The following is a 15681-nucleotide window of genomic DNA, read 5'->3' on the forward strand; positions in this document are numbered from 1 at the left end:
TGTACTGTATTGTACCCATTCTGCAATCTGTTAATAAAGTTTTCAATCAATCAATCAATCAATCAATACTCTACCAGGGCCACCAGGAGAGCACACAACATAATTAAGGACAGCACACACCCCCAACACTCTTCAACCTCCTGCCATCAGGCAGGCGATATAGGAGACTGAAAGCCAGAACTACGAGACTGACAGTTTCTACTCACAGGCCATCAGACTCTTGAATGCCTAGCCACTAGTATTATAATAATAATTAAAAAAAAAAGATTACTCTACAAATGTTATCTATAGCACCTTTAAGTATACTTTCAGAAACTATACTTACTGTAAGTGTCTGTGACTTGGGTACAGATTGACAGATCAAACAAGGGTCTGTTGTAAGTAATATTCATACACATGGTTTATTCTTACAGATACAGACAGTATGAGCAACTGACGGACACAGAGGGACATCCTGACTGAACTGTCCCGGGACAGAGGGACACAGACATCCTGACTGAACTGTCCCGGGACAGAGGGACACAGACATCCTGACTGAACTGTCCCGGGACAGAGGGACACAGACATCCTGACTGAACTGTCCCGGGACAGAGGGACACAGACATCCTGACTGAACTGTCCCGGGACAGAGGGACACAGACATCCTGACTGAACTGTCCCAGGACAGAGGGACACGGACATCCTGACTGAACTGTCCCGGGACAGAGGGACACAGACATCCTGACTGAACTGGACAGAGGGACATCCTGACTGAACTGGACAGAGGGACATATTAATCAGTCCTCGTCTCAGTCAACTCCAGGTTGTTTTGATCTCAGCCGACTAAGATTTTATTTAGTAGATTCAACTACCATTGTATTCCATCTGTACCGTTGCATTCTGGAAAACTACATCTGACAGATCAGTGTATCAGCTGACAGATCAGTGTATCAGCTGACAGATCAGTGTATCAGATGACAGATCAGTGCATCAGCTGACAGATCAGTGTATCAGCTGACAGATCAGTGTATCAGCTGACAGATCAGTGTATCAGATGACAGATCAGTGTATCAGCTGACAGATCAGTGTATCAGCTGACAGATCAGTGCATCAGCTGACAGATCAGTGTATCAGCTGACAGATCTGTGCATCAGCTGACAGATCAGTGTATCAGCTGACAGATCAGTGTATCAGCTGACAGATCAGTGTATCAGCTGACAGATCAGTGTATCAGCTCACTGACAGATCAGTGTATCAGCTGACAGATCTGTGCATCAGCTGACAGATCTGTGCATCAGCTGACAGATCTGTGTATCAGCTGACAGTGGACTGATTAGTTAAGAGACTCATACTGTTGGCCCAGGTGTGAACAGGACGTGTTAAAAACAGACACAGAGAGCCGTCTGTAGCCCGGCAGACATCAAAGCAAAGGGACAGGAGTTTCTGCATCATAGTTCATAAGGAGGATCACTTTCTTGCAGCGTTGCCTCCATAGTACCTCGTAGTACTCATCGCGGTGTTACTTTACATAGGATTCACATAGAGGATCACTTTTTGGCAGCAGTCCCTCTGGTCCTCGGGTCACTTGGGTTCTACAGGCTGCTGGTGGAGGCTCACTTCTTGCCGGCGGTGGCTCTGGCCCGGCTCAGCTTGTCCACCAGCGCTCGGTCTGTGGTGGGAGAACAGCGAGACAACACAGTGCTGATCTCACTCTCACTCCTCCGCTCCAGAGCTGCCTCCCCCGCTCCCTCCAGGTCTCTGAGGAGGAGAGAGGAGAGGGGAGAGAGGAGAGAGGAGAAGAGAGAGGGGGGGCAGGAGAGAGGAGAGAGAGGGTGGGGGAGAGGGAGAAGAGAGGAGAGGGGGGAGAGGGAGGAGAGAGAGAGAGGAGAGAGGGGGGGCAGGAGAGAGGAGAGGGTGGAGAATAAAGGAGAGGGAGAAGAGAGGGAGCAGAAAAGAGAGGGAGGAGAGGAGGGAGGAGAGAGAGGGAGGGGAGAGGAGAGAGATGGGGAGTAGAGAGAGGGAGGAGAGAGAGGAGAGGGAGGAGAGAGAGAGGAGAGAGGAGAGAGGGAGGAGAGAGAGGAGTGAGAGGGAGGAGAGATTAGAGGGAGGAGAAAGAGAGGGAGGAGAGGAGAGATGAAGAGAAGAGGAGAAGAGAGGAGAGAAGACCTTTGAGTTACAAGCTTCGAAAGTGAGGAAAACACACTCCTATGACATCATTGAATTGTACTGCCTGATATATTGCTGTGCTGTACAATACCATATATCTGCAGAGCCACACGTCTGGGCGGGGCTTCGTGGCGTGGATGTGGCTTGAGGCGGGGCTTCGTGGCGTGGACTAGCCTTGTGGCATGGACAAGTCTTTGCACTACTGCGCATGCGGATGAGGGGGGGGGGGGGGGGGGGGGGGCTCTCTCGCTCTTGTTTACGACATACACAACTTTCGTCTTGTTTACATCAGGGTCTCCCATTTTCAATTCATCATAACATGGCATACAGATAGACAGTACTGTTACATCTAGACATTTATGACATACCAGATCTACAAATATACTAGACATTTATGACATACCAGATCTACAAATATACAGCACTGTTTGTGATACAAAAAGTCTAAAAAGAGACTATATACATTTGAGGGGGAATAAACTGTACATTGGAAGAGGTTGGGTAGGTGGGGAAAACTGTACATTGGAGGGGGTTGGGTGGGGGGGACTGTGCATTGGAGGCAGGCCTCAGGCAGGCCTCAGGTACAAGTCATTTTAACTCCAGCAGCCCATTACGTACCAACCTGTTTCTTTCCCCATGAATCCCTGCACAGCCACAGACACTAAACCGAAAGAAGCTTTAGCTGCCATGACAAAGATGCCAGACATCCATACATCTGCTTATAGATCTGTTTGATAATGTCTAGCTTAGGAAAGGCTGAGAAAGGCACCTACCCAACCTCTTCCAATCCTCCAATGCACAGTCCCCCCCACCCAACCCCAACAGTACTGTCTATCTGTATGTCATGTTATGATGAATTGAAAATGGGGGACCCTGATGTAAACAAGACGAAAGTTGTGTATGTCGTAAATAAGGAGAGAGAGAGAGAGCGAGAGCGAGCGAGAGAGCCCCCCCCTCATCCGCATGCGCAGTAGTGCAAAGCCAGGTCCATGCCACAAGGCTAGTCCACGCCACGAAGCCCCGCCTCAAGCCACGTCCCCGCCACGAAGCCCCGCCCAGACGTTGGGCTCTGGTGGCTCTGCAGATATACCCTACTAGTGCTGTATAGAACTGGGTAGACACAGACAGTGGGATGTAACTTGATGCTAGGCCACACCCCCTTTTGTAGGACATGCCCAGGCAGCCTGAATTCTTTCCCCAATACATTTCAAGTTCCGCGTTCGCCTTCTGCGCTCTGATTGGCCACTGACGTTTCTGGTCATGTGACATGTGCGCCCAATCGTGTGACGGCAAGTTCTTTCGACGGTTAAGCTTAGGCACTCTTTCGAAGTTGGATAAGGTTAGAGTTTGTCTTCGAGCAGGGCGATAGAACACCAGCCCTGATTCCAAACTCTAACCTTAACCAACTTCGAAAGAGTCGCCTAAGCTTAACCAGTGATAAACTAGGCGTTAGGTAGTTTGCAGGCTGTTAGACCCGGAAATGGGCAAAGACACAGCTTGTCACGCGATTGGGCGCACATGTCACATGACCAGAAACGTCAGTGGCCAATCAGATCGCACCAGGAACGTCCGTGGCCAATCAGATCGCGCACGCGGAACTGGAAATGCATTGGGGAAAGAATAGACAGTTGTTAGTCAGCTTATATATTATAGTGGGCTTTAGTTGATTCCCTCAGTTCGTGCGTGCGTCCCTGGTCACAAGTAAGTGTTAAATATGTGTATAATGAGGACGCTTAGTTATTGTTGGTGATTTATATAGTTAAGGCTTATAGTAGTAATGTTATAATTCTACGAGCTGTTTAGGAAGCAATTTACCAGTGTGTTTATACTATAGTGATAATCTAGCCTATTGAGTATAATCTATGTTGTTGATTATAGTATTTAGTACCTGTTTAGCACTGTTTATCCCTGTAACTAGTATATGTAAAGCACTGTTTATCCCCATTGTTAGTCCCACTCATGAGGTTTATGTTACTTATAGCAATAGTATAGACTGAACTAAGGTAACGCTGATGTCTTTGTTTCCTCCCCATTTAGAACCACACACTCCCACCGTGTTAATGGGAAATAGAAAAGTAACAAGTGCCTGTGCATCTGTCTGATGATTGATAATAAAACTCCTCAAAGGACGTTCCTGCCTCCCGTGTCCTGACTAGACACCCCGTGTCGTTGACTACATTTCCTAACCACCAAGAGCTTCACTACAAATGGTCCTTCGAGCCGGATAGAGTCAACGATATGGCAACCAGTTGGAAAAGAACCAGTCTCCCCGCTTCACCATCCGTGCGCCCCAAACACACTGTGCAGCGCCCGAGATACCTAGACGAGTATCTAGTGGAACATACACGCCAGCGTGACATAGAGCAGCTGCACAGGCATGAAGAGGATAAGGCACAGCTCAGCCCCGCTAGAAGCACATCCTCCATGCCACCAATGCAGAATGCGCACGAAGCGATAATACACCAAGTCCTGGAGACTGCGCTGCAACAGAGCGAGACGGCTCAGAAGCAAACAGGGCTTTTGGAGCTTGTTCTGCAGCAACATTGCTCCCGATACTCAGCTCAGTCGTCAAGGAGGTCATCACGGCATCAGACTCCAGTTCGCCAACTCCACCCAGAAAGAGCAGGCGAACCACAGTTCTCCCCTGCCCGTGCACCTCACCACTCCCCAGCAGAGGATCACCCAAGTATAGCTGCAGAACTAACTCACCAGCTAGAAGAGTTGAGTACCCACAAGCCAGAGTGGACACTTCTCCCATCTCTCAGCCGAGCCACTCACCCCCTCCAACATGCACTTGAATTACCCCCACGGCCTTCAGGCTATCAAGCAGGAGAACCAACACGACCAAGGCTCCCCTCTTCAGCCTAGCCATCCCAATAGGCCAACCCAGAACCTGCCGCAATCAGAGGGCCTGGCAAGAAGCGGACCCTCATACCGATCACCAACCTCCTACCCGAACCCACGAAGCACATGCAATGTGGCTTCGCCTAGCCGCAAGTACGAGCAAAGGAATGAGCCTCAGCAGAGTTACTCGCCACCAACCTGGGCGACACCTCAGGTCGTGCAGCAGCCCATGCAGCAGCACATGCCTCAGTCTGCGCACCAGTCAGCACATCAACCTCTGCATGTGCCCTACCTCGCCTACCAAGGGAACCCAGTCATAGCAAGACCATATCCCCCTACATCATACCACTATGCACCCCCCAATATAGAAGGTCCAACATTCCCGGACTTTAACAAGGAGGATAGAGCCCAATATGTGGAACTACGCCTTTCCCTCAGTACACTCCTCAATCCTTCTCATTCCGAGCATTACAAGTATGCCATTCTGCTGAAGCATATAAAGGTGCCGCGTGCCCATCGCCTGGTGCTGGCCTACGCAGAGTCAAGTATGCCCTACTCGGAAGCTCTGAGGGCACTGGACGAGCGATACGGATGCCCATACCAGTTTGCTCTGAAGGAGATAGAGGACATAGAACATTTACCACCCATTCGAGACGATAGAGCCCTCGACAAATTTGCCATCAGAGTGCAGTCGCTAGTCGGGATGCTGAGGTCTCTTCAAGGTGAAGGTCATGAGGAACTTCATTGTGGCTCAAACGTGAAGCGCCTCCTCAACACGCTTCCCAAGCATCAGCAAGAGAGGTTCCGTCGTCAACAGTACAGGAAAAACCCAGACAATACGAAGCTGTCGCTCACCGACTTCGCAGAGTGGCTGAGGGTAGAAGTCAGATGCCTGGACATTGAGCCCTCCCTTCATGCTCACAGTGATAACGACAAGAGAGACCCCAAGTATCAGCCCAAGATAAAGGTCACTATGGTGATGCATGGTACAGACAACCCAAAGATCCTCCACCTGAAAGGCCCTCCAAAGTATATCATCCTGCCCAGACCCAAGGGAAGGGTATGATATACTGCCCCTACTGTGAGTCAGAACACTACCTCAGCCAATGCGAACGCTTCGCTAAGCTGACCAAAGGGGAGATAGTGGACTGGATCAAAGCCAAGAGAAGGTGTTGGAGATGCGGTTGTCCTCACCTAGCCTCTGCCTGTGACCTGAAGAAGCTGTGTCGACCCTGTAAGTCCAAACACCTCTCCGTCCGGCACGAGGTTAACCAGAGGAGTGGGAACGAGCCCACCATCACTTCGACAGCAGAGACTCACTACCTGGATCAGCCAAATGGATACAATCGAGTGCTTCTGAAGATTGTCAGAGTCAACCTGCACTACATGGACAGAGTCTTCAACACCTATGCAGTGCTGGATGATGGCTCAGAGAGAACCATCCTGCTCGCTTCAGCAGCACGCCACCTGGGAATACAGGGTCAAGCTGAAGACCTGACCCTTCGTACTATCCGCCAAGATATCAAGACCCTGTCAGGCTCACGTGTCTCCTTCACTATCGCCCCAGCATCCCAACCAAGGAAAAGGTTCCCTATTCAAGGTGCCTTCACCGGTGAACAGCTAGGTCTGTCTCAGTACAGCTACCCAGTCGCCCAGCTCCAGGAGAAGTATCGCCATCTGCGAGGCTTGGCGATTCCACCAATCGACAGGGCTCAGCCAACCCTCCTGATTGGATCTGATCACGCCAACCTGATTGAACCGATCGAGCCAGTGCATCTGTCAAGACTAACCTCGGCTGGACACTCCAAGGTCCAGCAAAGTACATCCAGCAACAGCTTCAGACCACACAGTGCTTCTTCACTGCCGCTTCCTCCCCTTCTGCTGAGCTATTCAGTCAAGTTGAACGGCTGTGGCAGTTGGATACACTGCCTTTCAAGAGTGAGAGGTTAGTGAACAGATCCAAACAGGACAAGTACTCAGTGGAGCTGTTGGAGGCCGAGACCACCCGTGTAGAGGTCAACAGAGTGCAGCAGTACGCTACTCCCCTCCTGCGAGTCCAAACCATGCCCAAGCTGCAAGTTTCAAGGGAAGTTGTGATGAAGAACCTGCGGAACACTGAGAAGAGACTAACTCAAGACCCACAGCGTGCATCTACCTATCAAGAGGAGATCAATAAGCTAGAGATAGCTGGGTACATCACCAAGATTAACCCCAGCCAGGTTGACACATCTGAAGAGTCATGGTTCCTGCCCCATCACATGGTCAGGCACAATGGCAAAGACCGGATCGTCTTGAACTACAGTTTCCAGTACGGCGGGCAGAATCTGAACAACTACCTCTGGTCCTTCGAGCCGGACTTCCTACATTTCCTAACCACCAAGAGCTTCAATACAATTGCACTTACACACACACACACAAAGTGTGACACACACTCTTACCCGATGGCCAGGTGTGCTTTGACCTTCTGTTCAGGGGTCACCTTGGTAACATACTTCCTGGCTTCATATCTATTATGTCTCTTTACACACACCTCTACAAAGGGCTGAGAGAGAGAGACATACAGCGAGAGAGAGAGAGAGAGAGAGAGAGAGATAGAGATAGAGAGAGAGAGAGAGAGAGAGAGGAGATTAGAGAGGGAGGAGAGAAGAGGGAGAGAGGGAGGAGAAAGAGAGAGAGGGGAGGGGCAGAGGAGGGAGGAGAGAGAGGACAGAGAGAGACAGGGGAGGGGAGGGAGGAGAGAGAGGAGAGAGACAGAGTCACAGAGAGGAGGGAGGAGAGGAGAGAGAGGTGGTGAGAGAGAGGAGGGGGGGGGGGGAGGAGAGAGATGAAAAACATTATCAACAGACAGATCCATATGAAACAGACAGCAATGATTGGGTGAGGTGTGGAGGTCCTCTTCCTACCAGGTAGCCAATAGGAGACTTCTTGCTCTTAGCGAACTTCTCAAGCTCCTCCCAGTCCTCCTTTTCAGCCAGAGCCGTCAGCTTTAACCACCAATACCTGAGAGAGAGAGAGAGAGAGACAGTCAGCTTCAACTACCATACCTGAGAGAGAGAGAGAGTCAGCTTCAACCACCAATACCTGAGAGAGAGAGAGACAGCTTCAACCACCAATACCCGAGAGCGAGAGAGAGAGAGAGAGAGAGAGAGAGAGAGAGAGAGAGATACAGTCAGTCAGTCAGTATAATCACATGTTGGTTGCTATGGTTACCCCATATTCCCCACCAGAACGTCAGTAAGTATGGTTTACAAAGTTGGAAGTAGGAGCTTCTCAGATATAAAGCTGCTGAGTAGAAGTACCGCGTGTCAGGTATTGAGTAAAGTACCGTTTGTCAGGTATTGTGAGTAAAGTACCGTTTGTCAGGTATTGTGAGTAAAGTACTTTTGTCAGGTATTGTGAGTAAAGTACCATTTGTCAGGTATTGTGAGTAAAGTACTTTTGTCAGGTATTGTGAGTAAATTACCTTTTGTCAGGTATTGTGAGTAAAGTACCGTTTGTCAGGTATTGTGAGTAAAGTACCGTTTGTCAGGTATTGTGAGTAAAGTACTTTTGTCAGGTATTGTGAGTAAAGTACCTTTTGTCAGGTATTGTGAGTAAAGTACCGTTTTTTCAGGTATTTTGAGTAAAGTACCTTTTGTCAGGTATTGTGAGTAAAGTACCTTTTGTCAGGTATTGTGAGTAAAGTACCTTTTGTCAGGTATCCTGAGTAAAGTACCTTTTGTCAGGTATCCTGAGTAAAGTACCTTCTGTCAGGTATCCTGAGTAAAGTACCTTTTGTCAGGTATCCTGAAGTCTCTGTACAGTTGCTCAGCCTGCTTGTGGAGGTTGGAGGCCAACAAGGCCTCTATGGTTGCCTGGAAAACAGACAAAATAAAAAATGATGTCTGTACTGACATACAGTGCCAGAAGCAGCAGGTGTGGCTGCACACTGGTCTAATCTGCCACACCCACACACTGAAGAGAGACCCACACACTGAGGAGAGACCCAGCGTCATGGAGATTCTACCGTCTGCCTTGTGTCCCTCCATCTCTCTCTACCTGTAGTGACAGAGTCCTGCTCATCTCTCTACCTGTAGTGACAGAGTCCTGCTCATCTCTCTACCTGTAGTGACAGAGTCCTGCTCATCTCTCTCTACCTGTAGTGACAGAGTCCTGCTCATCTCTCTCTACCTGTAGTGACAGAGTCCTGCTCATCTCTCTACCTGTAGTGACAGAGTCCTGCTCATCTCTCTACCTGTAGTGACAGAGTCCTGCTCATCTCTCTCTACCTGTAGTGACAGAGTCCTGCTCATCTCTCTACCTGTAGTGACAGAGTCCTGCTCATCTCTCTCTACCTGTAGTGACAGTCCTGCTCATCTCTCTCTACCTGTAGTGACAGAGTCCTGCTCATCTCTCTACCTGTAGTGACAGAGTCCTGCTCATCTCTCTACCTGTAGTGACAGAGTCCTGCTCATCTCTCTACCTGTAGTGATGGAGTCCTGCTCATCTCTCTACCTGTAGTGACAGAGTCCTGCTCATCTCTCTCTACCTGTAGTGACAGAGTCCTGCTCATCTCTCTACCTGTAGTGACAGAGTCCTGCTCATCTCTCTACCTGTAGTGATGGAGTCCTGCTCATCTCTCTCTACCTGTAGTGACAGAGTCCTGCTAATCTCTCTCTACCTGTAGTGATGGAGTCCTGCTCATCTCTCTACCTGTAGTGACAGAGTCCTGCTCATCTCTCTCTACCTGTAGTGACAGAGTCCTGCTCATCTCTCTCTACCTGTAGTGACAGAGTCCTGCTCATCTCTCTCTACTGTAGTGACAGAGTCCTGCTCATCTCTCTACCTGTAGTGACAGAGTCCTGCTCATCTCTCTACCTGTAGTGATGGAGTCCTGCTCATCTCTCTCTACCTGTAGTGACAGAGTCCTGCTAATCTCTCTCTACCTGTAGTGACAGAGTCCTGCTCATCTCTCTACCTGTAGTGATGGAGTCCTGCTCATCTCTCTACCTGTAGTGACAGAGTCCTGCTCATCTCTCTACCTGTAGTGACAGAGTCCTGCTCATCTCTCTACCTGTAGTGACAGAGTCCTGCTCATCTCTCTACCTGTAGTGACAGAGTCCTGCTCATCTCTCTACCTGTAGTGACAGAGTCCTGCTCATCTCTCTACCTGTAGTGATGGAGTCCTGCTCATCTCTCTACCTGTAGTGACAGAGTCCTGCTCAACTCTCTACCTGTAGTGACAGAGTCCTGCTCATCTCTCTACCTGTAGTGACAGAGTCCTGCTCATCTCTCTACCTGTAGTGACAGAGTCCTGCTCATCTCTCTCTACCTGTAGTGATGGAGTCCTGCTCATCTCTCTACCTGTAGTGACAGAGTCCTGCTCATCTCTCTACCTGTAGTGACAGAGTCCTGCTCATCTCTCTACCTGTAGTGACAGAGTCCTGCTCATCTCAAGTTCAAGTTTCAAGTTTCTTTAATAGTTGTCATACAGAAGTACAGAATACTTTTATACAAAATGCTTCTTACTGTTACGCTCCAGAGACTGTGCAAGACAAGATAAGTATGAAATAAAATAACATAGTATAGCATGTAAATTAGAAGTAAAAAAAAGAGGTCACAGTGTTCAGTATTGACATATGTACAATGTTCGATGCAGAATAGACGTAACTGAGTTACCATATAATATGCAATACTATGCAGTGTACTAATATACAATACTATATAGTGCAAGGCAGAAATGGGATGAGGTGCAATTTAGGTACAATTTACAGTAGGTGTACAAGTTGTAGTGCAAATCCTTTATCAATAAATATAAAGTGTGTTTGTGTGATCTAAAGTGTGGAGAGTGGGTGCTGCAGTGTGTTGTTTGTTTAAGTGAGTGTGTGTGTGTGGGTGTGTGTGCTGTGTGCATTTGATGGTTGTTGCATAGTGTTTATTGTTCGTTTAGCAGCCTGATGGCCTGGGGATAGAAGCTTCTTCTGAGTCTTTCTGTGCTCGCCTTAAGACTCCGGTATCGCTTGCCTGACCGCAACAGTTCAAAGAGGCAGTTGTTCGGGTGGCTCGAGTCCTTAATAATTCTCTTAGCCTTCTCCCTGCACCGCTTGTTGTAAATGTTCTGGAGGGTGGGAAGCCCCCCTCCAATTGTGCGTTCGGCTGAACGTGTCACTCTTTGTAGTCTGCTACGGTCTTGTGCAGTGCTATTCCCAAACCAGGAGGTGATGTTGCCAGTCAGGATGCTCTCTATTGTACATGAGTAGAAGTTCCTAAGGATCTTCTGACTGACTTGGAACTTCCTTAGGCGCCTGAGTGACAGAGTGACAGAGTCCTGCTCATCTCTCTACCTGTAGTGACAGGTCTCTCTCTACCTGTAGTGACAGGTCTCTCTCTACCTGTAGTGAAAGCCCCAGAAGTCCTTCTCCTTTCTCCTCATCTAGTTTCCTCTGGAAGCGAAGGAGACGCATCTCCTCCTCTGTCGCCTGGAGAGAGAGGGAGGGAGGGAGGGAGTAGAGGAGTAGGGAGGGATAGGAGGAGAGGATGGAGAGAAGGAGAGGAGTAGAGGATGGAGAGGAGGAGATGAGGGAGAGGAGTAGAGGAGTAGGGAGGGAGAGGAGAGGATTAGGGAGGGAGTAGAGGAGAGGAGGGAGAGGAGAAGGGAGTCAGTACAGGAGAGGAGGGAGAAAGTAAGGGAGAGAGGAGAGGAGTTGAGAAGGATGGGAGAGGAGGGAGAGGAGGGAGAGGAGGAGAGGATGAGAGGAAATGAGGGAGAGGAGAGAGAGGAGGAGAAGGGAGAGAGAAGAGGAGAGAGAGGAGGAGAAGGGAGGGAGAAGAGGAGATAAGAGATGGGGGAGGTTGAGGAGGCGGAGGGAGGGATGAAAAGAGAGATTAAATGTTTGATAAATTTTACTTTACTATGTGTAATACATAAAAATAGGGAAACAATGTCCAGGCACACACTCCAGGTTTTTCCAAATTTATTGGCAGCCTGAAATCATATCATGACATTTCGGTGTGAACACACCTTCAGAATGGCCAATAAATTTGGAAAAACCTGGAGTGCGTGCCTGGACATTGTTTCCCTATTTTTATGTATGATATCAGAGGTTACAGCACCCAGTGTCAAGTCTAGTGAGGTGAGCGCGTTCTACTACTTTTTTCACTTTACTACAGTATGTGTACCTTGTGTGTGTGTGGTTGTGTGTGTGTGTAGTTGTGTTACCTTGGCAGCAAACTCGTTCTTAGCTTTGTTATATTCATCTACTGCACTCTGTAGCAGAGAGAGACGAGCCTCCAACCTCTAGAGAGAGAGATGGGGGGAGAGACAGAGAGAGAGGGGGGGGTCAGAGAGACAGAGAGAGGGGGGAGACAAGGGGAGAATGAGAGAGGATGAGAGGGGGAGGGAGAATGAGAGAGGGAGGGAGAATGAGAGAGACAGAGGGAGAATGAGAGAGGGAGAATGAGAGAGGAGAGAGGGAGAATGAGAGAGACAGAGGGAGAATGAAAGAGATGGAGAATGAGAGAGAGGGAGAATGAGAGAGGAGAGAGGGAGAGACAGAGAGAGGAGGGAGAGAGAGGAGAGACAGAGGGAGAAAGAGGAGGATAGAGAGGGAGAAAAGGAGAGGATGAGAGGACATGAGGGAGAGGAGGAGAGAAGAGAGTGAGAATGAGAGGAGAGACAAAGGGAGAATGAGAGAGGAGAGAGGAGAGACAGAGGGAGAATGAGAGAGGAGAGGCAGAGGGAGAATGAGAGAGGAGGAGAGAGACAAAGGGAGAATGAGAGAGGAGAGGGGGAGAATGAGAGGAGAGAGAATGAGAGGAGAGAGACAGAGGGAGAATGAGAGAGACAAAGGGAGAATGAGAGAGGAGAGAATGAGAGAGGAGAGAGACAGCGGGAGAATAAGAGAGGATGAGAGAGACAGAGGGAGAGTGAGAGGAGAGAGAGGGTGAAAGAGAGGAGAGAGAATGAGAGAGGAGAGAGAAAGAGAATGAGAGAGACGGGGAGAATGAGAGAGGGGAGAGAATAAGAGAGGAGAGACAGGGAGAATGAGAGGAGAGATGAGAGAGACAGAGGGAGAATGAGAGGAGAGAGGGAGAATAAGAGAGAGAGGAGAGAGACAGAGAGAATGAGAGAGGAGAGACAGAGGGAACATGAGAGGAGAGAGAGACAGAGGAAGAATGAGAGGAGAGACCAAGGGATAATTAGAGGAGAGAGAGAGAGGAGAGAGAGAACGATGCTTTGTTAGTTAAAGGGATAAAATCAAATCTAAATCAAATCAAATTTATTTGTAAGGCCCGACAACACACATTAATGTCCCCATGGGCCGCACACGTCTTCTTTAAACAAGTCAAGAAGAAACATCACAATAAATCAAGAATGAAACAAAAACACCATAAAGTCCAAACATTTTTAAATAAATGCAAAATAAATGCAACACTCCCAGAGATACGTCACGCGAAGGTAAGGAAAAACTCACTAAAACCTAGCAATAGGAAAAAATGCACCACAGGCAATGTGGAGGAGAGAAACCTTAGAAGGGCTGTTCAAGCCATGTGTGTAGTGGTGGTTGTGTACCTTCTCTTTATAACTGACTCTAACGTACAGGTTGTGTTATATAGTGTGTAGCTGTGGTTTTGTATCTTCTCTTTATAACTGACTCTAACGTACAGGTTGTGTTATATAGTGTGTAGCTGTGGTTGTGTACCTTCTCTTTATAACTGACTCTAACGTACAGGTTGTGTTATATAGTGTGTAGTGGTGGTTGTGTACCTTGTCTTTATAACTGACTCTAACGTACAGGTTGTGTTATATAGTGTGTAGTGGTGGTTGTGTACCTTCTCTTTATAACTGACTCTAACGTGCAGGTTGTGTTATATAGTGTGTAGTGGTGGTTGTGTACCTTCTCTTTATAACTGACTCTAACGTACAGGTTGTGTTATATAGTGTGTAGCTGTGGTTGTGTACCTTCTCTTTATAACTGACTCTAACGTACAGGTTGTGTTATATAGTGTGTAGTGGTGGTTGTGTACCTTCTCTTTATAACTGACTCTAACGTACAGGTTGTGTTATATAGTGTGTAGCAGTGGTTGTGTACCTTCTCTTTATAACTGACTCTAACGTACAGGTTGTGTTATATAGTGTGTAGTGGTGGTTGTGTACCTTCTCTTTATAACTGACTAACGTACAGGTTGTGTTATATAGTGTGTAGTGGTGGTTGTGTACCTTCTCTTTATAACTGACTCTAACATACAGGTTGTGTTATATAGTGTGTAGTGGTGGTTGTGTACCTTCTCTTTATAACTGACTCTAACATACAGGTTGTGTTATATAGTGTGTAGTGGTGGTTGTGTACCTTCTCTTTATAACTGACTCTAACGTACAGGTTGTGTTATATAGTGTGTAGCTGTGGTTGTGTACCTTCTCTTTATAACTGACTCTAACGTACAGGTTGTGTTATATAGTGTGTAGTGGTGGTTGTGTACCTTCTCTTTATAACTGACTCTAACGTACAGGTTGTGTTATATAGTGTGTAGTGGTGGTTGTGTACCTTCTCTTTATAACTGACTCTAACCTACAGGTTGTGTTATATAGTGTGTAGCAGTGGTTGTGTACCTTCTCTTTATAACTGACTCTAACGTACAGGTTGTGTTATATAGTGTGTAGCTGTGGTTGTGTACCTTCTCTTTATAACTGACTCTAATGTACAGGTTGTGTTATATAGTGTGTAGTTGTGGTTGTGTACCTTCTCTTTATAACTGACTCTAACGTACAGGTTGTGTTATATAGTGTGTAATGGTGGTTGTGTACCTTCTCTTTATAACTGACTCTAACGTACAGGTTGTGTTATATAGTGTGTAGTTGTGGTTGTGTACCTTCTCTTTATAACTGACTCTAACGTACAGGTTGTGTTATATAGTGTGTAGTGGTGGTTGTGTACCTTCTCTTTATAACTGACTCTAACGTACAGGTTGTGTTATATAGTGTGTAGTGGTGGTTGTGTACCTTCTCTTTATAACTGACTCTAACGTACAGGTTGTGTTATATAGTGTGTAGTGGTGGTTGTGTACCTTCTCTTTATAACTGACTCTAACGTACAGGTTGTGTTATATAGTGTGTAGCTGTGGTTGTGTACCTTCTCTTTATAACTGACTCGTACAGGTTGTGTTATATAGTGTGTAGTGGTGGTTGTGTACCTTCTCTTTATAACTGACTCTAACGTACAGGTTGTGTTATATAGTGTGTAGTGGTGGTTGTGTACCTTCTCTTTATAACTGACTCTAACGTACAGGTTGTGTTATATAGTGTGTAGTGGTGGTTGTGTACCTTCTCTTTATAACTGATTCTAACGTACAGGTTGTGTTATATAGTGTGTAGCTGTGGTTGTGTACCTTCTCTTTATAACTGACTCTAACGTACAGGTTGTGTTATATAGTGTGTAGTGGTGGTTGTGTACCTTCTCTTTATAACTGACTCTAACGTACAGGTTGTGTTATATAGTGTGTAGTGGTGGTTGTGTACCTTCTCTTTATAACTGACTCTAACGTACAGGTTGTGTTATATAGTGTGTAGTGGTGGTTGTGTACCTTCTCTTTATAACTGACTCTAACGTACAGGTTGTGTTATATAGTGTGTAGCTGTGGTTGTGTACCTTCTCTTTATAACTGACTCTAACGTACAGGTTGTGTTATATAGTGTGTAGTGGTGGTTGTGTACCT

The 15681-nt window shown here is 47.4% G+C and overlaps 1 protein-coding gene across 2 annotated transcripts in view; it reads right to left on the reverse strand.

Annotated features, from left to right (window-relative positions):
- Window positions 1–387: 387 nt before the first annotated feature.
- The window catches only part of vps16 (VPS16 core subunit of CORVET and HOPS complexes), an 89091-nt gene continuing 73797 nt past the window's right edge, over window positions 388–15681 (reverse strand). For both annotated transcript variants that reach the window (XM_084320102.1, XM_084320103.1), the window contains 6 exons: window positions 12188–12265; window positions 11361–11447; window positions 8761–8843; window positions 7893–7989; window positions 7428–7531; window positions 388–1737 (listed from right to left, as the gene is read on the reverse strand). In XM_084320102.1, coding sequence (XP_084176228.1) covers window positions 1593–1737; window positions 7428–7531; window positions 7893–7989; window positions 8761–8843; window positions 11361–11447; window positions 12188–12265 — 594 coding nt within the window. In that variant the 3' untranslated portion in view covers window positions 388–1592. The remainder of the gene's footprint in view (window positions 1738–7427; window positions 7532–7892; window positions 7990–8760; window positions 8844–11360; window positions 11448–12187; window positions 12266–15681) is intronic.

This window comes from Notolepis coatsorum (genome assembly GCF_963971535.1).
Source record: "Notolepis coatsorum genome assembly, chromosome: 1".
NCBI classification, from domain to species: Eukaryota; Metazoa; Chordata; class Actinopteri; order Aulopiformes; family Paralepididae; genus Notolepis; species Notolepis coatsorum.